The 24,667-nt window shown below is 40.5% G+C and overlaps 1 protein-coding gene across 1 annotated transcript in view; it reads right to left on the reverse strand.

Annotated features, from left to right (window-relative positions):
- The window catches only part of CRISPLD1 (cysteine rich secretory protein LCCL domain containing 1), a 127,120-nt gene that overhangs the window by 12,221 nt on the left and 90,232 nt on the right, over positions 1 to 24,667 (reverse strand). The window contains exons 10-14 of the mRNA XM_089661022.1: positions 23,212 to 23,342; positions 23,035 to 23,078; positions 22,874 to 22,946; positions 10,494 to 10,569; positions 2,040 to 2,173 (exon numbers count right to left, since the gene is read on the reverse strand). Of these exons, the coding sequence (XP_089517148.1) occupies positions 2,040 to 2,173; positions 10,494 to 10,569; positions 22,874 to 22,946; positions 23,035 to 23,078; positions 23,212 to 23,342 (458 nt within the window). The remainder of the gene's footprint in view (positions 1 to 2,039; positions 2,174 to 10,493; positions 10,570 to 22,873; positions 22,947 to 23,034; positions 23,079 to 23,211; positions 23,343 to 24,667) is intronic.

Below are 24,667 nucleotides of genomic sequence, written 5' to 3' on the forward strand. Positions count from 1 at the left end.
TTTTAAAGACTGCTCACCTTTTCTTCCAAAAGGTTTTTGGAACAGTGGATCCACATCATGCTGTTTAAACAAAACTTGTACTGATAGACATATACTCACTGGCCACTTTATTAGGTACACCTTTTTAGTGCCAAGAAAATACCCCCCACGCAATTACACCCCCACCACCAGCCTGAACAGTTGATACAAAGCAGGATGGATCCATGCTTTCATGCGGTTTACACCAAATTCTGACCCTATTATCTGAATGTCACAACAACTGGTCTGTCCATTCTCCTCAGAGCTCTGACATCAACAGGGCATTTTTGTCCACACAAATGCCATTCACTGGATATTTTCTCTTTTTCTGACTCCATTTTCTTTAAACCCTAGAGATGGTGGTGCATGAAAATCCCAGTAGATCAGTCGTTTTTTAAATACTCAGATCAGCCCATCTGGCACCAACAACCATGAAACATTCAAAGTCACTTAAATCCCCTTTCTTCCCCATTCTGATGCTCAGTGTGAACTTCAGCAAGTTGTCTACACCATGTCTACAAGCTTAAATGCATTGAGTTGCTGTCAAGTGATTAGCTGATTAGTAATTTATGTACCAAGCAATTGAACAGGTGTACCTAATAAAGTGGCCGGTGAGTGTATATAAGTTGCCATTGCTGAACTTCCTCTGAAAATGCTAGACCCTTGGCTCTCATGCTTATCTCTGATTTTAAGTACTTTTTAGGTCACTGATTTGGAGTAAATAAGCAGAAAGGAAGTTCTGACAGTATGACTTTCTTGATTTGAATGCTTTCCAGGTCATTGGCTCAGGCAATACTAAAGCCGGATGGGGAAAGTGGAAAGATAGCACTGGACCCATAGGTTTATTTTACTTGTATTGTTATCTTAAAAGGTATTAATGTTGATGTAAACAATCTGGTTCCTGGGCAGGCAACTTTTACACCCCAGAGGATCTCCACAGTTTCCTTGGCTTGTAGTGTGATGTAAAAAAAGTTGTAATTGAAGTGCCACACCACTGCTAAGAGGTACAGATACAACTTTATTCTATTAAAGGTCAGGTACAATTCAAACAGTAGGCAACACATTTCAGGGGTCTAAGTGCCCTCTTTACCAGGGCTTGACTGCCTACAAAGTTAACAAACCAGAAGTGAACTGGAATGGTTTGGCTACCAAACAAGCTGCTGATTAGGCCTGTGATTTTAACTCATACTGGAAAAAATACCATTGTAGGTCCAGTTCACTTCTAGTTTGTTCACTTTGTCAGTTGAACCCTGATGAAGCGCACACTTAGACTCCCAAAATGCATTGGCTACTTTTTGAATTGTACATCTGATGTTTAATGGAATAAGTTGTATCTGGACCTCTTGGCAGTGGTTGTAGTGCCTCAATTTCAACTCTTTTTACAATTTTAAAGCCAGAGACAGCCAAGCAGCTACCATTATAAAAACTGTGTCAGAAAAAGCTTCAATCAGTACAAGTTTTCTTTGATTAAAACACAAACCTTTCCTGCTTAATAATAAGTTATATATTTAATTAAACAAGAAAGCATTACCAGATTATTTATGGAAAGGTAGGCAAAAAGAATCTAACATTCCACCACCAAACCAATGTGAAGCAGAGTAGATCCATCTTAAAACAGAAAGCATCTGCAGGTCTAACTTTGATCACAACTCCCAAAATAAGGCTTAGTGAGTGGAGCCAGCAGATCATTCATTTATGTCCATAGGTTGGCTGTGCATCAATAACATTCGTCCTGCTTTTTAGCTGCCATTGTGTCCATGCAGTGCACCGATGATAGCCAACAAGCAAGAAAAAAAAAAAAGTGCAGTTATAGAATAATATTATAGAGAATTGTATTTCAATCTGTGTTGAAAACCTGCAGTTTTGGATGCACAGTTGGCCCAGGGGAAGGATTTTCGTGACTTCACCCACAATTCTGAAGTGAGGAATTAACCCTTTATTTTTGGCATTTAGATGAAAATGAAGCAAGGTGACATTCTGCTTTAAGAAGGCTCTGCTGTATTTAATCATATAAAATTTACCTCTCTGAAGTGATCCCATTCTGGGTTGATCCAAAGTAGTGTCTCTTCTTATCAATTGGCATAACATCCACATAGCCCCCTTGATGATTGCGGACCACCCCAGCATGTAGAGCTGCTTTGCAGATGCTAGATATCTATGGCAGAAAGAAGAACAATGAAATTAAATGGTTTCAAATTTCAACTTTTTTTTAATAGCACAATGAACTTTTTCCTCCTGCAGCCGCTGCCAATCGGAGGAAGAAGAGGAGAACCTGGCTTTCAGTGGTTGCAGGAGGAAAATGGAGAGGATCGGTTCCAAGATATGTCGGCCACGCCACCCCTCCTGTCCAAGTGTAAAACAGAATGTGACAGGGAGACCACATGGGGGGGGGGGGTCAGCGTTACAACCCCTGAACAACCCCAGTGGATCTCAACTATGGGGTTTTACCTCCTCCAAAACCACAAATGTAAACAAGCTCTTACTGTCCCGAGCCTCCTATAAGGCTGCTTTAAGACTGATGCTCTGCGGTTTACCCGCGCTGCAGATGCAGCGAGGTGCACCTGCGGTTTTTCTGTGGGTTAGCTGTGCTTTGCCATATACTTATATTATATCTTGCAGGTGTGGTGCGCCAACCTCCTGCATTCTGAAGTTTTGGTGCACTTTCAGAAGTGCACCAAACCTGCAGGATAGAATAGACCGTGCTTCCCTGGTTTTAGGTCAAGGGCCACATCAGAGCACCCCACGCACCACAGGTTGAGCTCCCTTGTCCTATATGTATACCTATATGGTATACAGTAGGAAAACCATATGTAACATGACAATCATATACGTGCAGACATACATTGACCAAAGCGGAGGAAAGACTACACTGAGAATTTGGGTTGCTTTTCAACAGAACAGGTGAAGAAATATCTCCTTTGCAAAACGGAACTCAACAACTCAGGTGACAAAGAAGCAGAATAAGAAGGGTACCCACCCTGATGAGAGATGGGATAACCCAAAATAACAAAAAGGAGGGGGGAGCTAAGGGATCTGTATCTTAAAGATGTACTTTCACAAGTTCAGCCAAGACAGTACAGTACAGCAGCCTGCATACATTCCTACACATATCAGAACCAAACAAGCACTCATAGTTGGCTGCCTCTACAGAACAAGTTGCCCATTTTAAATACAGAAACAATTGAGTACTGTCCGTGATACTTTTTTTATTTGCATTAACATACAATTTTGAGGACAAGCTTTCGGGGAATGTCCCCTTCTTCAAGGTCTAAGCAGTACTAAGTTGTTTCTGTCGCAAATGCACTAATACGGCTACAATCAACTCAACCCATTTTATATAAAACTTGTCACATCTGTCCTGGTACGTTTGTACCCATTCCTCTGCTTCCATAATAGAATTGGCTTGTTTCTACTTCTCCATTGAGGGCACCTGTGTCTTTTTCCAGAATATCAGTAAAAAACGTTTGGTAGCATTTAATAGGATCAGGGGAATAATACATTTTGTTATACTCCCCAATGGAGATGGTGTGAAGGAGAAATTTTGTCAGGTCATCATGAATTCAGACACTAATGATATCTGGGATTAGTTTTCCGATGTAAGCCCTCCCTTGGGGCACTCCCACCATATATGAATATGTGACCTTTGCTGACCACAGCCTCTCCAACACCTATCCAAGACTGAGAGATATGCCAATGTTAATAGCTTCAGGACCCTATACCACCTCATTAAGAGTTTATAGTTGGTCTTTTGTATTTTAGAGTAGATAGAGGATGTGCCAGTCCCAGAATGATGCGTCTTTGGGATTCTGAAAATGAGCAATCCATTTCTGCCTCCCACTCTGTAAAAACAGAAGACCCATAAGGATTCCATAGTAATTCAAAAGCCTATATGAAGTGGTTAGCAGCCCCTTATCAATGGACAACTTAAGCCAAAGGCACTGAAACCCAGTAAGATAGTCCAGTGTTCTGATTCCCCTCAATTGAGTAGTGATAAAGTGTTGCAGCTGCTGTCATCTCCAAGCATCCAAAGGAAACATTTGACACACCTTCCTGAGTTCCTCAAGCAGGCACAGTTTTCCAGTCTGTATGAATTTGAGGCAACTAATGTCACCATCGATCGCCCATGACGTGAAGAAAGACAGGGTTTCATCTGGGGGCGACCCAACAGAAAAAGGGGAAATATTGGTGGAGACAGAGCCCCCTTTATTAATGTTATCCCATACTTTCAAGTACGAGAAGTATGTAGTGAGGTGGTATCTGAAAGACCCCAAAATAAGTGTGGGATCCCCGAGGCATGAGCCAAGTTACAGCCTACCACAGTTTTCTTAAGTATTACCAGAATGTTTGATGTCTCCAATGGAGTATTCTAGCCAGACACACTGCCCTTTAATAATTTCTCGAATTGGAGAGGCCTAGTCCACCCTCAGGTTTAGCTCTCATAAGAATTTGGCCTGGGCTTTGCATTTCTCCACACAATTTGTGAAGATCTACTTGACACAAGAAAAGAAAGTCTTCTGAAATTTAATAGGTACCATCTACAATAGAAACAACACTCTTGGAAATATGTTAATTTTTATAATATTAATTCTACCCAACAATTTAAAGATGGCCTTATCCTAACTTTCAAATCTTGATTTATCGTTCAAAGCATGGGAACATAGTGGTCTTTCTAAAACTTGGTCAGATTCCAGTCAAAAGGAAAGGATTGTCAGAGCCAACCATAGCCTAAGGTAAGTATAAAGGCAAGACTTTGGACTTGGAGAAAGTGGTTTTAAAAGTTCAGTAGGGTTCTAATCTCATTCAGGTCCACCATCAAACTGGGGTCCGTGTTATCAGCGTGTCCGAAATGTAAAACAATATATCATCCGCATAGGCGGATCATTTGTGTTCAATGGAATACACCTTAATCTTGTGAATGTTTTGGTTCTCTCTGACCTTAGGAAGCAATGTCTCTATTAGTGCAAATAACAATTGGAACAGGAGGCAACCCTGTCCCATTTCTGATCTTAAAAGGTGGTGAGAGGGTACCATTGACCTTAACCCTGTCAAAGGTTGTCCCATATAAAGCTAGAATCCTGTGTAATAATTTGGATCTCAAACCTAGGGCAGTTATGGTTTCTTCTAGGAAAGTGCAATCCACTTTGTCAAACACCTTTTTTGATGTCAGTGAACAGGAGTAGACTATGTGGATGTACTCACTGAGTGAACCCAGTGAGTCAAATGGTAGGCCCTTATTGAGTTATCTCTGGCTTCCCTACCCATAATACACCCCTGTTTGATCAGGGTGGACCACTGCTTAGAATAAATAATGTAGACGAGATGTGACCAGTTTTGCCAAGATGTTAACCCCTACCTGCCACCACTGTATACATCAGGAGCTTTCTGGTCCTCGATGGTAACTGTGCACACAACACATGCAAAAGCTTTTACATAGGGCCACATATATGTGGCCTCTTGGCATTAAAGCCCACCCGCCGAGAGGCTGCATACCTCCTGCAGGAAGAAGTTATTATCCAAATTTAAGAGGGAGTTCGGACGGTAGTAGTGTCTTTACCCTCTTAAAGAATGACAGTTATATGGGCCATAAAGGTGGTATGCCATTGTCCTTAGTCAGGGAGTTGAAGTAATCACACATATGTGGAGTAAGGAGAGATAGGAATTTATGATAATAAGTGCTATTGTAGCTATCTGGCCCTGGACTCTTCCCTTTAGAGAAGTCCTTAATAATAAGACCATTTTCCTCTTGAGTAATCAGTTTCTCTAAGGAGGCAGTTAATTTCGCAGATAGTTTTGGATAGTGCACCTCTGGAAAATATCTCTGACTCTTATGTCTGTGTACTAGACATTCTTGTGGCGTGGTCTCCACAATTAAGGTATAGAGGCTGTGCAAAAATCATGAAATTGCTTGGTTATTTGGGTAGAATGAAAGACAGATTGTCCCACAGAGGATATAAATGTATGCACATGGCATGTCTCCCTCTTTTTCTTAAGGCCCTAGCCAACAGTTTTCCAAATGTTTTCCCACATTAATAGAATTTATGTGCCCAATACCTCACATTCTTCTGGATCTGTAGATTCAGGAGGTGTGACAATCTGTCTCTCAAATCATTAATTGGCTTCCCAACTCTGGGGATTGAGAACATTGACAGTATGTATGTTTTCTAATTGTTCTATCTCCACAATCAATTGCTGTTTATCCTTAATTCTCTGTTTTTTGACCTGGGATATCAGAACTCCTCTGATGACTGCCTTGTGTCCATCCCAAAGTGTGCCTCTTGATATATCATCTGTACTATTAATCTCAAAATTTGATTTATTAGTGTCTGATATGTCCAAGGCAGTGAGGTAATCCAAAATGTTGTGCATGTTGCAGGTCCATTACTTATCCACACTGACATAGGGCGTGCATGAAATCGGATCCCACTTAAGCCCATCCCCCACCATAACTGAAAGGAGATAAATAAATAAAAAAAGAAACACAGTAGAATGAACATAAGGCCTTTTGTGAGGTCTGGAGGCAGTAGACCAGGAGTAAAGGAGATGTTCCTTTTGGGGGTATGAATATCACCATGACTGAGCTGTCCTACTCCCCCCCTCCCCCACCTAGACATAATCTAAACATGGTAAAGTGTAGCCTAAAAGTGACCTAATGAGGTCAAAAATGTAAAGCACAACATATACTGTACTGTCCATTGTGGACCATAGACAGTCTAGCAGGGGCTCTAAAAATCAAGTTCTGATAATCTGATCTCTTGGTGCCGATTCCCTGGGCTTTGTAAAGGAGACCTACCTCTTGCTGGACATCCTCACAGGGAAAACAGGGCTGCCAGCAGGACCACGAAAGTAGAGGTTCAGTTTGAGAGAACGGGAGCTGAAAAACCATGCGTTCCCTCACGCACATAGCCAGGACACGCCCCCCCCCCATGGTGCTTTTTTAAACACAATCTACCTGCTGGGTCTCATATGACATACTGTTCCCCAACAGTTTTCAAGATAGTATACGATTTAAAAAAAATAATGAAGTGCCCCCTACTCCTTAATTATAATTCACAATATTTAAGTCAAGAAAAATAAATCAATTGATCACATATACCGAAATCAAAAATAAAAATACCACAATGCGTCATAACCTCTTCACCTTGACTTTAAATCTTCACAAAGAAGTGAACAAACACCACCGCTGTGCACAGATGGGTGTACCCTCACCTTGTCAGTTGGACCCAACTGTTTTTAACAGAGGTCAAACAGCGCTTATGGTATCTCAATGCACTTCCCAGTTAGGAATTTAAACCGCCACTTCTTCTATACAGGCCTTTTTAGTGAGGCACAAAAACGTATCTGTAGAAAAAGCCTAGGATCTCAGCATGGCAGATCCTTTTGTCAATTTCAATACATTACTCCTGCGGGGTAGTGGTGGCAGATCTAAGACACAAGGCAGGTAAGTGAGATCTGGGAAGTGGAGCTGCAATCTGGGGTTGGGAGAAAGGAACCTGATCTATACTTCTCGAAAACTTTGTCTCAACCTGTTTGGGAAGCTTCTTGGTTTCCTGTTGCTTGCTTAGTGGTGTTGCAGGCTCAGGTGTCTTTCAGAATAGGGGTATTGTATTTATACTGAATTTATGTGACAAATCATGCAACATTTTGAATGCAAATAGGTGGGACCTTTGAAGTTACTCGGTTTGACATCTTTTTAGGTGTTTTATAGCAAAGGGGTGAAAGCATATGCACACTAGGATTTTCAATTTTTCTTTTTTTTTTGTCTTAATTATAGATTGTGTAATAAAAAATATTTTGCACCTTCAAAGTCATAGGCATGTCATGTACATCACAATACAAAGCCTAAAAAAGTACAAAAATACATCTTAATTACAGAATGTAATGCAACAAACTACTTTCGCAGGGCACTGTACATAGCCATTTAATAAGCCAACTAAAAAACAGTAACAAAGTTTAACTTTAAATTCCAATATCTAAATTTAGCCCTAAACGCAAAGTGTCCTATGAAGTTAAAGTGCACCTACACAGTAGCAATGTTACTTGTTCCCTTCTGGTCTGTTAAATGTACGATTGAATATGTTTTGCTATATCTGCTTTATATGTGCAAGAGATACCTGTTGATTTTTCCTTACATTTTTTGAGCTGATAACTTCCTGTGCTTTCTGCCTGGCATAGAAAGGAGTTACACAGATAATGAGGGGGGAAAGAAGAGGCGAGCCTTGTGTTTTTTGTAATACTTTGGCTCTGAATTCTAAAATATGGTGTCAACTCTGTCAACCTAATTTCCAAAGACTTACTACTTTGTCATGTCAAAGAAGAAGGTGAGAGCACACTATATGGTCAATTTACTAAAGGCAAATAGGCTGTTCACTTTACAAGGAAAATTGCACTTTGTGAGGGAACTTCCCTCAGAGCTTAGTGATTGTGTTGGCATTTCACTTTGCATAGAAAAAACAAAAAAAATAATAATTTTTGCTTGAACATGATTGAATGATGGAAGTCAGCAGAGCTTCACCATAATTATTAAAGGATAAGCTCGCATTTTGGACAAAAAAAAAAATGCATATATTTTTGCAGGTAAAAAAATGTGCATTTATTATTTTTGTCCAAAAAGAAGTCTGGAAAGCATTGCACCAGCAATCAGTAGATCACTGATGCCATGCAGGTCTCCTGAAGACCTGTCAGAATATCTGCTTGCTCATACAACTCGTATGAACTCAATGAACTGCCACGGCAATCCACTGCACCATGGTAGTTCATTGAAAACTACAAGCCTACAGCCACTAAGGCTGTCGGGACTTGCAGTTCATTCATTCACAGAAGTCAGTGAATGAATGATGCAGCCATGTGGGCAGAGCCCCGCACGTCTGCACCATTTTAAAATCTGACAGATTTGAAAGGGAAACTTCTCCTTGTATTATCTGTCAGAGGGAGGGGGGGGGGGTGGCGGGCACTGCTGCAGCTATGGGAACATGTTACATACCCTTAAAACGGGTGGAACACGTAGCATGTTCCCAAAGGTGCACTTATCCTTGAAGCTCTGGGGAAACTTCCCTTGCACAGTGAACAGCCCATTTGTCTTTAGTAAATTAACCCCTATATTTCTAGCATTCTAACAGATTTTTTTTGTATTTGAAGCATGTTTAAAGGGATTAAACATAGGGAAATGTGCATGTTTTGGAGAGATGTACAAAGCCTTTTTTTGCCTTGACAAAAACTTTAAAATCTGTATTCCAAAACGGATCTAGATATAATTTGTGACAAACATTTTACAGGTTTACACTTATGTCTAAAATGATGTCTGCTAAGGTCAGAGGTCTCCAACTCAGGTCAAGAAGATTTAACCTTCTGCTGTCTTCTCATCCACTAGCCTGAAGGGCTCTGGTAAATTACCAGTTTTAGTCCGTGGGTGGTATCATATAGCCTAAGTGAGCTCTTTTATTAGGACAGTCTGTTATTGTAACACAACAGGTGACTTAGGCAGTAATCTCTTATAAAGCTGTCAAGGATATTCTAAGATCGCTGTGTTTAACAGTCCTGTACACATTATGCAAGAAAGGTATTCAGTGACTTAATAATTCTGAAGAATAAAATCGTCTTAGAGAACATGTACACCTAAATGGATGACATTTCATTTTATAAAAGTGCTGTGTATTTTTTTTGTGAAAGCTGCAAATTTAACAAGCTTAAATATGACTTTTGAAATTACATTAAGAAAGATGGCAACCCCTTCTTGTCGCCTCCTTCCAGCTCTTTAACTGGATCTAAATGTAGGGAGGTGCAGGCGGGCATTCTGATCATGTGACCGCTGTGATTGGCTGTCACAGTAGTCACATGATTGGAAACCTCCCAACCGCAAAGTATCCATCGAGAGCTTTCTGTTAGATGGTAGTTGCACATATGCAGCCACTTGGCGTTAAAGTTCACTCGCCAAGAGGATGTGTATATGCAACATTTAAGATTTTTTTTTTTTATACCAAACATGTCATACTTACCTGGTTTTTCACAGAGCAGCCCTGATCCTCCTCTTCTCAGATCCCCCTCCGGCACTCCGGGCCCCTTGCTCATACCTAGTACCCCCATAGCAACCAGCTTGCTATGGGGGCACCAAAGCAGGCTCGCTCCAGAGCAGCTGCTCTGTGTCCATTCATGCACAAAGCACAGCTTGCCCTGCCCCCACTCTCTCCTCATTAGCTCAATGGCTGTGAATGACAGTAGCAGGAGCCAATGGCTACCGCCTCACCCAATGAGGGAGGAGAGACCTGGAAGAGCCAAGACTCTTGTGTACATGGATCAAGAGGGAGATCAAGTAAGTTTTAGCGGGCTGGGGGCGCTGCACACAGAAGGTTTTTTACCTTCATGCACAGAATGCATGAAGGTAAAAAAACCTTGAGTCTTTACAATCACTTTAAAGCTTCTAATATAACTACAGGTCTATACTTTTTTCTAAACACCATACTCTAAATGAAAGTACTTACATCAGAATAAATCCGGGTTCCAAAGACTCGAGCATAATGTGGACTTGCTTGAGCACAATTACGTGGACAGTACACTCTAGGAGAAAAACAAGTTGCATGATGGAATTAAATAAAATACACAAATGTATATAGTTTTGTGTTAAACAGTCAGTGTTGTCATTGTGGTTTAAATCTCATATCATTAACCTATAAACTGACCAAGCACTATGAAATTAGGGACATAGTATAACTGTGCACAATGTAGATTCACCTTTCCCACGCCACTAGTAAAAGTATTGTATACATAATAAGAAGAGCTAAAATTTGACACTATACTTGTCAATCAGTGACTTGAACATGTCTGTAACTATTCATGTTTGTCAACCTTTCAAGGGTCTTATAATTACTGGTGGAATGTCATCATAATAAATTACCTACTGCACTGCAAAACACAAGAAAGGACAGATAAAGGTGTTGGTTTTCCATTAGTAATGGGGAAACAAGAGCCAGCACCACTATATTTCATATTAGGCCATTAGTGAGTTGTGTGGGTAAAATAATGATCTCTCAGTATCAAATCCCAACTCCAGCCAGAGGTACTTATTTAATTTTTGAAGGAATGGGAAGAGTGACAGTTTCAGATTTTTTTATTGCCATCTGTGTCCCTGCTGGGAAGGTTTCCCCTCACATCCTGGCAGGACAGGAAGTAATGGGAAATCTTTTCAAAGTAGACACAGGCAAAAATATTTTAGTAAAATGAGAAAAGGTTAGAACTTGAACTTTTTTTTTGGTGTCTGTGCCTTCCTGTGCTCATGACAAATGGTGTGCATCCCTGGACCTGCAAACAAGGGAAAATATTCCCAACAGGGTCACAGACAGTGGTAAAACCTGATAGAATTAGGAACTATTCCCCACGACACATTGTCACAAGTGCTTAAAAAATAAAATAAAAGCAAAAAGGTGAATAACATTCTGCCTAAGAGCAGAGACTACTAAATACTCGTGATATGCTGTATCTTAAAGTGGAATTCCAGTCAAAATCTAAGGCTAAATCAACTCCCACTCCCATTTTAAACCTATCTAACCCCATAAAGAAAGGATCCCTATACATACCTCTTCTAAACCCGCTCTGTGTAAGGGGGTGCCCCATAGAAAGTCTATGGGTGATGTCATCTTCCAGGTATTTGCAGCTTTCGCTCCTGCACATAGAAGTCGCCGCTGGAGACCAGACTGTAGTGGCTTCAGAATAAGTATAGGGATCTTTTCTTTACAGTGTTAGATAGAAAATGCTAATAGGGGTGGAAGTAGGTTTAGCCTTAATTATATTTTGACTGGAATGCCACTTTAACTTTTTTTTTCTAGGATCCGACTTCCTTTTCAGAACTAAACCCACAACCAGTAAGGACATGGAAAGAAAATGGCAGTTAGTGTATGGCTAGCTTTGGTCTTGGTTAAGCCCCACTAATAGATTTGTACATTCAGCCTACGGGTTAAGCCTCACAAATAGTTTTCTACATTCAGCCTATGGGTTGAGCATAAGAAATCTATCAGATTCCTCCATCCTGACAACTGGCGTGGATGGAGAAATCTTCTTGGCCAAGCTATTGTATTCTCCAGTGAAGAAAAAAGCACCCAAGAAACGCAGAAACTTTGGTGTGAGTTCAAACAAAAGTAGCAAGAGGACAAAAACAGTTGAGAGCTCACTGGCTCAGATAAGGCTGCTCAAAACAGACAGGGCTACCTTCCTCTGGATACCTAACAGATACCCAACACCAATAGAAGGAGCGGCAGAGCAAACCACAAAAAGGACTACAAATTAAATCACTGTTTTACACAAAAAACAATGTATTTAAGGGCCCAGAAAAGAAAAACTCTCCCTTCATCAGGGCTTCAGTTAAAATAAAACTTGAATGGACTCAAAATAGGGCTTTCCTGTGTGAATCTATGTAATGCAACTAATTGCTGGATTAGGAGAATTACTAGTCAGCAGCAGCTGCGTGATCAATCGAGATGTTGCCATTGATTCACTGCATGTTCGGCCTACAATGTTTGACCTGGCTCCTTTGATAAAAGGTGCTTGATTTTGTAGGCCGATGAGCCAATCAGCACTGATTTGGAGGGGAATAGGTGATCTGTTTCTGCAAAACTCAGCAAATGTATGAATGCAACCAACCCCATATCCTGGTTTATGTAACACTGCAGTAAACCAGCTATATGAAACTCTGAAAATACTCCCTATGGATGATTTTAAGAGACAGCACAGGAGAGCAGCTTGCTTTGCAGCTCTTGTCTGATAGAAACCTTTAACTCAGCCATTTGATAAAGCAGATGTCCCTGCTTTGACGATTCATTCCAGTTCAATAAATGGGCTTTTTTTTAGCACAACTGAAAAATTATCTTGCTAATAATGTAAAAAAAAAAACAAAAAAAACCAAACACTCAACCTGCTGGCTGGATAGAAGACAACACTTCATTCATTATGTGTTCTACATACATGTTTTACTTGCTTTTTTTTTTTTGTTTTAATCCACAAAATACAAAAAGCAAAAAATATGCTCAAAACCAAAAATTAAAATAAGGGATAGTAAGAGCAAAGTCTATGTCATCAAAATGATCTAGAATAGGATATATTTTTCTATTTAAACTATGTGAAATAAAAAATACTGAAATTGCAAGTGTGTATTTAGGTCCTTTTTAGCTGTGCACAGTGACATGTCAGTTTTCTTGAGAAAAGTTCTGAACAATTGCCACTGATGCAACACGTACTCGTCTATAGTAAATCAGCAGTGCCAGCACAAGGGCTGCTGTGCATATCAGATTACTTAATTTGAAACTTCATTCACTGCTGAACTGGAAGGCAGCATACATGAAACAGCCGCAGGCATAATAACTTGCGCGTAGGAGGGGATTTCAGTGGACCTATAATCATAACAAATAACACGGTTTCAAATTGCAGCCATAAGAGAATTTGGAGCAAGTCCACGCTGCCACAAAGACATTCCATGGATTATTTACACATTTTCTGTGTAGGAAGATAAACTTAGAAACTCATTCTGACACACATTAGAAACATTTAATACAGTTTTAATAGAATGAGAAGGTTAAAACATTAATATTTTGAATACATGGTCTCAAAAGAGAGATTTAAATTATTTTCACACATTACCAATTTACTTCAGGCACAGGTGTATCAATATAGGTGACGATACTTTGAGTTCATTTTCTATTTTTTCATCCAGAAAGTAGGAAGACCTTTCACTAAGGGTACTATGCCCACCAACAGAGGTCACTTACCCCATACCCTTGCTGAACAGCTTCTAGGTAGAATAGGCATCACAAAGGATGATGGAGGACTTTACTGAGGACTCCATTCATTTTAATGTGGTTTGAAAGTCAGAGGTGAATGATGAATAGTTTTTCTACTGCTTGCAGTTCCATCTCCTCAGCTCTAAACAGGCGCAAGTGTAGATTCCCAGCCAAGCAGGGGCTACAATTTTAGACCATACCTGCTTCCTCCAAAATTTTTTTATATTGAAACAGGTTATGACAGCACGTGCTGTAATGCCAAGTTTTTGCACTAGTGATCCATTAAAGGACAAGAAGAGTACCAAGAGAAGGAACCAGTGGGGATACCTTCAGAAAAATGACTGTGCAGTGCTGGAGCAGGTAGGAGGGTTGGTATTATACATTGCAGTGATAAACTCATGTGACACTATCTGTGTACAGCCCACAAAAGCTATTTATATTTGCCTGTCCAGTGTTCACATCTTGCTCTTTCTGTGGCTGCCACTGAAAAATACTCAATGCTTCCTGACATGTGACCTCCTCCCACAATGCATTGGTTGGCCAACTTACCCCGAACACTGTCACATAACACAGGGGTGATACTTGTGCTCCAACTGATACCCAGTGTTTTGGGTTTGACTCCAACCAATACTGGGTATTCCAATAGTGCCTGTGATGGGGAATAGGGTGGGGTTATAGCATCAGGAGAGTGCAGGGAGAGGAGCATAAAGTGGTTTGTGGATGGGATTTACACAGATATCATCTTTGCCATGGAAAGAATTCACCATGAAAAATTAGACACTTGGCCATCTTTTTGTTCACCACCATTAACAGCAAGCTAGAGCCACATATGCCTAAGCTTTAAGATGGTCATAATATTAGGACCTGTAACAGTAGATTTTTTTTTAGGTACACGCAGCCACTTCTAGAAACACTATCATGATTTTTGCTTTCGGACAGCATTGGGAAAATATTAACATCACTATCATTGGTCTATTTTAACTCTCATCATGTGCTTGCCTGATTCATGGGCTGATGGACAGAGACTTTGTATGCATGATTAGAATCCATGATGTACAGTTAGAATATGTGCACCTCAAATGTAGATTTTACTATTCCAAAGTCTTTTAAACATGTAAATGCCTAAGAGCAGTGTATATAAGCAAGCTTTTGCCACACTTTCAGTAAGTTTAGATCTGAATGTCACATTAAACAAACTGTTAGAGGAAGACTTCCAGAAAGCTTCCTGCACTACTTAACTTGTTGAAAGCCTTCTGAATCCTCCTAGCAGATTGGTAAATGTGATAAACACACATATGCGGAATGGTGACTAACATCCCCAAGCTGAAAGTTAATGCTTTATAAAAGCTTGCTGTACACAATGGTCTTTTACAGGGAAAAACCATGCATAATAAAGATCTGCATTTGAGAACCTAAACATATTGTACATTTCTGCTCATCAGTCCAGGAATCAATCAAGCACAGGATTACCTTTAAGGTCATCCACAACTTCACTCCTCCATACGTCTCTGAACTTCTACATATCAACAGACGCTCCTTTACTCTCAAGTCTTCTTCTTTCATCCATTTCAATGTTCAATCTGTCCACCTGGACTACTATGGGACAAAGAGCCTTTAGGTGTTCTGCCCCCTGATTATGGAACACCCTGCCACCTGACATCCACAACATTGATTTCCTACCCGGTCTTCAGATCATGTCTGAAAACTCAGCTTTTTAAAACTAGCATACTTTGTCGGATTTCCCTGATTTTGTTTTTTGTAATTTAATGGTTGTGTAATGTATATTTATTTTATTTATTTACTTTTTTCTTGCTCTGTTGCTATCTTTGTAAGGTGACCTTGGGTATTCTGAAAGGTGCCTATAAATACAATCTATTATTATTATTATTTTTATGAAGAGAGCAGCCCAACACTAGGAACTGCTGATAATGAGATCAATGATAGTAATTGTGACACTGGGCGGGAAAAATTACAGGCACCAAACATATATGGATCGCAATTCAGCCGGTTCAGCAGGGACCAGACAAATTCTGATCCATGTACGGGCAGGCTGATTGTACCCAGGTTGATCTATCGATCTGCCTAAAACCAGCTCATCAGATTTTTCTGCATGCAAATAAAGCCAGCAGCTATAGCCGCTTGCAGTAATCATTGCATTCCCTCAGCCAACAAAATACAATAGCACTGCAGGAGGGATTTCCCCATCAACATTGAATGTGTGGTGGAAGGAAAGAAAATCAAATCATCTATGGGGTGCTTTAGAGGTGGCAGAACTGGCAGCAAGTACTTGGAAACATCTTCATTAACGTCCCACAAAAGTGGTCTATTACAGTGACAAGGCAATAGAGAAGTACAGGAGACAACTTTACAGGAATCCAAAATTTGTGTATGAGTGTTTCAAGTACCTACAATTGCCTTATTTTATCCATGTATCAGTTTAATAGTTTTTAGGTAGTGACAGGTGTTTTTCGGATGGTTTTCAGTCGTCGTAATCTAACATTTTCACAGCTGAAGCAAAGTAAGTTTTAGGTAACACTCCAGCTGTCACAGAAAAACATGTCATATTATGGAAGAATCTATTCATCAACAGCTGCAGTTATACAGTATGTGTTGCAAGGTCTATGTCCCATCCTTCCTTCAATCAGCACTGATCATTTTCCTTTTGGAATGACCAATGACGTCATTCAGTAATTATATATCAAAATTTGCAATAACACCCCTCCCATAAGTCTTCCTTGAATTTACTGGAATTGACATGAAGACATCGTTTTCTCCAACACCTAAAGGTTAGATGCAGGGTAATGCTAACTGTCTATTCTAGGAATCTGAAGCGCAAAACTGCAACAAATCATCATTTAGGAAAAATGGAAGCTAAAGAATGATGTAAAACATTTGGAAACAAATCTGCAAATATTACCTTTGTATTCTGCATTTGTACATGTGCAAGCATTATTTTATTTTTCTAGGTATGGAAGGTGGGTGGTGGTGAACCAAAGACCATAAAGTACACATGCAACATTTAAGCTGGTCATAAAATTGGGCCAGTTCAGCAGGGACTAGTCAAATTTAGATCCACCTATGGGCAGGGAAGTTATACATAAGTGGACCTACCGATCAATGGCTGTGCAACTATAGCTTGCAACACTGATCAATGTATTCTGATAGAAGGGAAGTCTCCCCACTGTCACAATACAATACCTCAGCAAGAGTGTTCCCCCATCCACGGCGAATATGTGGATGGTGGAATTGAGTCAGTTTTTTTCAACAACCCATGGTTGAAAAAAAAAAAAAGACTCCTCATCTATGGGTGCCTTAGAAGCTCAATAAACCTACACATACACAAATGCTTTTAATTGTGTTATACTGATAAGACAACAGGATAGGCCATGAAACATGAAGCCATATGAATGGAGGATGGATGAGGGTAATTTAATTTACCTAAAAATAGAGTTTGGCTAAAATAAAACTTTCAGTCACTAACTTGTGACAGTGCTGACACCCTTGCTCAGCAATCAGCAACAGAACACTCTTGGGTTTCTGTGACACAGTCCTATACTTTAGGAATGTTTTTCATACATACCAATATACCCACTGCTGAGATTCAAGCAAGCATCTCTACATGTGTCAAGTCAAGTGAATGTTTGCAAATGTCTAACTTTTATGTCCAGCTTAAAGTTTGTATGAAAAAAATTTCTTGTTGCAATAATCTTGTATAAACTACATACCACATGTTCATGACAAAATGCAGTACAGGCAGTCCCTGAGTTACAAACATCCGCATTGTATAGACTCTCGAGTGGATGTCTCCAGACTGACTTTTTTTTTTTTTTTAAATCTGAGTTCCTACTTTGCCCTCTTCTGTTCCAAAAAAATGTTCATTTACATCTGACATTCTACACTTGTTTTCTAAATGAAGTACAGCTAGCTTTAGACACCAGCAGTTCTTCATGTGGCTGGAAACCATGTGACCACACTTTCCCACACCCTTTAAAAAGAAAATTAACGCAGTCACCTAATTTAAGGATTGGTAAGCTACAATATATCAAATTTTTTGGGGGGAGGTTTAATACCACTTTAAATATTTCTTCAGGTATGGCAGAATGGTTTGTAAAAGCCCCATATGAGAAAACCCCAAATTTTTAAAGTTTCAAAGGCTGAACTATTTCTAAGCCTTAGTTCACACTGAATAAGACTTTGAAATTGTGCAACGTCACTTAAAGTCGCATAATTTCAAAGTTAGATGTCAGTGCAACTTCAGGTGTGGCTTGTAAGAAGACATCTGTGTGAATTCATGCACAGATGTTTATGCAAGTCGCACCCAAAATCACCAAAAGGTATTGCAGGGACTACTTTTCAGATTGGTGCAACTCCGAAAAAAAAGTCGGAGTCACACGGTTCATTGCGTGCGCCTTGTCATGCGATTTGAACTGTCATGTCACATCGGTGTGAACAGGGGCTAAATGTTGTAAACCCAGTCAGTTGCAGTAAAAAAGTAGGCAATACAAAATTAAGATATAAAGAAACCACAGCCATAGCAGTAAAGCCTGTCTCTAGCCAGCAAGCTGCAGAAAAGTATCACTGCTCTCTGTGTGAAAACAGTGGACTCTCTGCAGCATTCAGACACAACCCTTATAGGGCACATTCACACTTGCTTTAACTTCAGCACACATTAAAGCACCAACCCCTTCAGCATGCTTTTTTGATGCTTCGGTGATGCTTCAATGATGCTTTTTTGAAGCTTTAATGAAGCTTAGCAAATGCCCTTTGTGTGTGTGTTGATTTTCTATTTGTTTTAAAGGGGCCCAGTAGAACCCCAGCTCAATAGTACCCCCCTTCAGCAGTTCCCCAGCTCATTATTACCCCTGTTTAGCAGATTCCCAGCTTATTGGCACCCTTGTTCAGATACCCAGCTTATTAGTAGCTTTGTTCAGCAGATCACCTACTCAGTAGTACTCCCAGCTCTGCTGATCCCCCACTCAGTAGTAACCCCCAGCTCTGCTGATCCCCCACTCAGTAGTAACCCCCAGCTCTGCTGATCCCCCATTCAGTAGTAACCCTCAGCTCTGCTGATCCCCCACTCAGTAGTAACCCCCAGCTCTGCTGATCCTCCACTCAGTTCTAACCCTCAGCTCTGCTGATCCTCTGGTTTGCTGTTCCTCTTCTCGGTCCCTTCTCACCACCTCCTATATTGATCCCACACTGCTCAGTACATGTGATATTGCTAGTTGGTTTTGCCCCAGTCCCCCAGCCCTGCTGATCCTCTCCCACTTGGTCCTCTCTCTCTGGTCCCCGTTCACCTTCTGCTTTAGTGTTTCCATGTTGCACACCATGTGTACTGTCTAATCCTCTCTGGTCCAGACCCCGCTCACCTTCCTGCTGCTCCATGCTACACACCAGATGTGACTTCTGCTCCAGACACTCCCAGAATATATAAATGAATCTGAAGCGACTATGGATTATATCTGAGAGCCAGCTGTTGTTGTACAATATCAGAAACACTCTAAAAATTCATGGAAAGCCTTCCCAGAAGAATATAGGCTGTTATAGCCACAAAGCGGGTGGGGGTGGGGGGTTGGGGTTAGTGGCAACATGAATATAATTTGGAATGGGATGTCTAAAAAGCTCATCTAGGTAGTATGGTCAAGAGTCCACAAACCTTTAACTATATGGTGTATGAGCTAGAAAAATATATTATGTTGCTTCTGAAAGCATAACCTGTTATCCAGTGAAAAAGGAAACAGAATACATAGACAGAATAGCCTTTTATAGAATATACATAAATATTGCATTTATTTTCAATATATTATTGTCCTCAGCAGTACACATATTTTGAAATTTAAAGTCCAAAGTCACTCTATTTGCTTTAAATCCGGATGGAAAGGTTCACATTTTGGTTTCCCAGTGCTTCCTGGGATATCTCGTACCTGCAAGACCTCCAAAACAAAACAAAGCTATAGCTGAATAAAAGCCTAAGTCAACAAACCACCTCTCCAACGCTCAAAAGGAATAAACGCCAGTAAGAAAATGTGGTGTGAAATAGATGCATCTCGGGAAAAGCTTTTGGTGGTGCAGCCCTCCTCAGACAAGGAAATCCAACCATAGACTGAAAAAGAACACACGGGGTGCAAACACCTAGCGCATTACCCAAGATTTATTGAGAAAAATATAAAAAGCAAATTCCATACTCAAACGACAATGCGATAATGCATATATAAAACAACCGATGGTCAACCAACATGGTAGCAGTTTCCAATTGTTGGTGATGCCGACACGCTGACATGTTTCCTCAGCTCTGAGAAAGGGGACACGTCCCCGAAACACATCAGCATGCCGGCATCACCAACAGTTGGAAACTGCTATCACATTGGTTGATCATCAGTGGTTTTATTTATACATTATCACTTCTGCCGTTTGAGTATGTAATTGGCTTTTTATATTATTTTTTTCAATAAATCTTGGGTAATGCACTAGATATTTGCACCCATGTGTGTTCTTTTTCTGAATAAAAGCCTCTCAAAAGCTGCAGTTGCTGCAAGCAATCTTTGCTTTAGACTTCGGAGATGGTCTTAAGCACCATTAAAGTGACATGGGGTATGATTTTTTAAACAAAGCAAAAGCAACGTGTAAACAGGACTGTAAGCTATTTTATTTAATGACGGGGGCTTCGACTGGCATTGAGAGCACTTTAAAAAAGCTGGTCTGAAGCCACATTGTGAAGCACATATAAACAAGCCCTTACTGGGCAAGAGCTAAAACTCTACAATCAGCGGGGAACATTAAAGTGACACTAAACTCACATTTTCATTAAATAAAAACATGTGAAATGTTTAAATATTATTAGGATGTACAGTACCTTCTATTTCTCCCTTCCATCATTTCATATCTGAAATGCAAGCTTTATTCCAGTATTCTGAGACTATTCGTTCTCCATGCCCCCCTTGTGTATGTCATCTTAACTATCCTTCACCGCTCGCTCCCGCTATGGACTACACATCTATGTGCAAACGTATTCAGCGCCGTAGCTTCCACACGGTCCTCCCTTTTCTTATCACCCCACATCTCTCCAGGCCTAGGCTCTTCATTGATTTACAATAGCCAATGTTCTGTCTTTCTTTCTCCCAACACCTCTGAGCTTGTTGTAGGAGTAGTAGGGTGGAAGGAGCCAGCATTGGAATTGTATTAGACATAAAGTGGATGTGACTGGAAGTAATGTGTACAGCTCATGCTACACGAGCAGCGGTAAGACGCATTAGTGGAGGATCAGGAGCATGTACAGGACATAAGTGAAACGTGAAAACAATGATATGAGACATTTAGAAGACAAACAAACAAACACAGAGCCACAATATACTTTTTGCTTTAGAAGGACTTGTGTTAAAAAAACGTGAGTTTAGCATCATGTAAACTTTCCCAACTAGAGAGCTTCAGTCTCGACTTAGCAGGAGGCATGGCAGACCACTTCAGACAGACCATTGCTCTCACACAGAGTAGCGGTTCTTTTCTGCAGTGTGGTGGTGGGGGGGGGGGGGGGCGGACAATTTACTTTAGCTTTAGCTGTGGCTGCTTTAAAACTAAACCAATGGTAAGATTGTGTTCATTTTTCCTTTCATTTCACCTGATATGTAATAACATTTAAGGCTCATTTACACTGGCAGTAGCCCTTGCCACCCATCTGAAAAGCGATTCGCGGTGGACCAGTTTTCAGAAGGTCGTTGACAGAAGGCTAGAAGTTATTATGTCACCTCCTCACCACCTGTTTTAACCCTTAAAGCCCACACCATCCCACCGCACCACAACAGTGTAGATTGCACGAGGTGGCAAAGCAGCAACAATGTGACCCCATTCCCTTGAATGGGTCACGTTTGGAGATAGAGAGTATGATTTTTTGCCGCACCTGCAAAATAACCCTGTCTGGCTTCTGTATTAGGTTAGAGGGGCAGTCAGCCACCTATTTTTACTACCCCCTGGCCGCTTGTGTGAGTTCTAAAAATAAGAGTTCATTTTGGGTTGAAAGGATAAGTACACTTTTTGGACAAAAATAATAAATGCACATTTTTTTGTAGGTAAAAAAAAAATGTGCATTTATTATTTTGTCCAATGGAGCCTGGAAAGCATTGCACCAGTGATCAGTAGGTCACTGATGCCATGCAGGTCTCCTGCAGACCTGTCAGAATATCTGCTTGCCGTACAGGATGTACGGCCAAGCAGATATTCTGAAAGGAAGTTTCAATGAACTATCATGGTGCTCCACAGTGCCGTGGTAGTTCATTGAAAATTACAAGCCAGGGCTGCCAGGACTTATAGGCACTTATTCACAGAACTCTGTGAATGAGTGATGTGGCCGTGTAGGCAGAGCCCTGCACAGCCACACTGTTTTCCAATCTGACAGATTGTACGAGGAAACTTCTCCCCATACGATCTGTCAGAGGGAGTGGGTGGAGGGCGCAGCAGCAGCTGTCGGAATACGTTACATGTTCCACCCTAAAAACGAGTGGAACATGCAACATGTTCCAAAGGTAAAGTTATCGTTTAATGGTAACTCCACTTCCGTTAGAAAAATTTAGCAAATAAAGAAAAAAGAAAAAATAATATAGCATATACAATTGTTACACAAGTCATTAAAAAATTACCTTTCCTTTTTAATCTGCAGTGCTGTAATGTTCTGTAAAATGCAATGCAATCTGGAGACATTCTGTACACAGATGGTGTACAGAACCCCCCCAGATATGTCATTTCCTGCTTGTGTGATTGGCTTACTGATTTTTCCAGAAGTTTGCACAGATTTTGGGCATCCCTCGTAACAAAAATTTATTTTTTGGTGAGATACTCCCAAATGGAGATAACGTTTAAAGGGATGCAGACCCTGACATTTTCCTCAGAGCCCTGCAGATACAGCAGCTGCTTATTATAAAATAACTCCCATCAGATTCACGTTCCACATGGGCATAGAGAAAAAACCAGCAATAATAAAGTTTGTTAAAACCCTTGCAATGTGCATAGATCACCCAGAGGGAAATGTTTTTTTTTCTCAATAAAAGTGGAGTTACAAGGCAGAGTTTTCTATTAGTGTATTCAAACAAATGATTTAAGCTCACCTGGGACAATGTGATGCTGGAGACTGAAAAGGGCACATTTGTTCTGTGGTTGTTTCACATGTCACAGCCTGAACTAGAAAACACATGATTATATGTAACTATGTAGCTTTAACATATTACACAGTGTACAGAATAATCTTTAACCAAGATAATATACTCACAGGCTACTTTGGAAACTGTGAATGAGTTTGCAGACTGATATTTGCTGTTGGATAAAAAAAAATGTTAATAGTTTACATGATTAAATTGTAATAAGGATAGGTTTTCACATACACTGTTGTAATCTATCCTGTTATGATGCGTTTTGTTCAATTACAGGAGTGTCTGACATTGCTTACCCAATTGACTGGATCCCATTCCTATAGGATTTGATGAAATAATTTCTTCTTCCTTGTCTTGTGACATCCACCCATCCTCCATCATTGTCTATTGCCCCAGCATGTATAGCTGCTCTGCAAATACTTGATTGCTGCAAAAAGGGAAATTCTCACTAAATTTATCAATGCTACAAACAGTAATATTCACAGAGATCACTATTATTACAATGGCCCCTTAATGTGTTACTAAACACAGGACCCTGCATTCACTATATCTGGTCTCCCACAGTACACACAACATGGAAATGCAATTATTTTAGTAAACAAACTGCTAAATACCTTTTCTCATCAGCAGTTAGAGCAGTCTTGTGACTTCAGCTGAGCACTGGTTAAAGCTTGTAGGAGGAGTTTTCATTCTGCTCTAGGAGGATGCAAAACCCCTGACCTCTGTCTGGACAGTGCCGATTGGCCCTGTGCTGATCACATGCACTCTCCCAAGAAAAAAAAAAAACTCTCTAGCAATACACACTAAGCTGAGCATGTGCAGAAGGGCTACTGCTTCAGTCTGTCTTATCAGCATAGATATTTGAACAAGAGAAGGGGCAGAGAAGTCAGAATCAACCAGCCTTTTTACACAATGCACAGGATTAACCCCTTAGGTTCCACAGTGAGTATAACAAGCATGCTTTACTGCTACACACACAGATTTTACTGTTGTGGGTTTAGTAACACTTTGAGTCAGCATGGATACATTCCTTACATGTCACCATATACAGCAGCTGTATCATTTTTTAGAAAAGCTCTACTTTGTATCTTTAAAAAGCAATCACTGAGCTCCAGTGACAGGCTTAGCTGATCTGCTGCATCCAGGAGGCCAGAAGGAAGAATTTCCTCAGTCTCCCCCCCCAGTAATCAGACAGCAACATTGTAACTTTGGAGCAAGTCACAGGGCGGCAGGCTGCAGCATGGGGCTGATTTATTTCAGACATACTGTATGTCAGAAGCATAGGTAACAGGATTTATATGGTTGTATCATCTCTGAGCCACCAAAGTCCAGGATGTAGATGCTAATGCCTGAAAAAAGATTGCCTGGTCCTTCTGGACAGAGAAGCAGATGAAGGCATTGTCAGAGGATGTACTGTGACCTCTGTGAGAGGTAATACCTGGAAGTCTTAAGCTAGCCATACATAAATCAATTTTGTGCAACCTCCCTGCCCATACATTGAAAACCAAAATTAATTCTGATCTATCTGATTTATTGTTCAACTTCTGTACAACCACCCTGTCAGACTTTCCCCACTCGATCAGCACTGCGGCTATAACCAGCAGCGTTGATCAGTGTATTCTGATGACAGGGAGGTCTCCCTACTGTCAGAATACAATATCTCAGTGAGGAGGATTCCCCCATCCACCTCGAATGTGTAGATGGGGCAAAGGAGTCTTTGTTCAACCCACTGGTTGAATGCCAAAAAAAAAA

This window comes from Staurois parvus, unplaced genomic scaffold (genome assembly GCF_062004578.1).
Source record: "Staurois parvus isolate SC_StPar_1 unplaced genomic scaffold, SC_StPar_1.0 ptg001302l, whole genome shotgun sequence".
Classification (NCBI taxonomy): Eukaryota; Metazoa; Chordata; class Amphibia; order Anura; family Ranidae; genus Staurois; species Staurois parvus.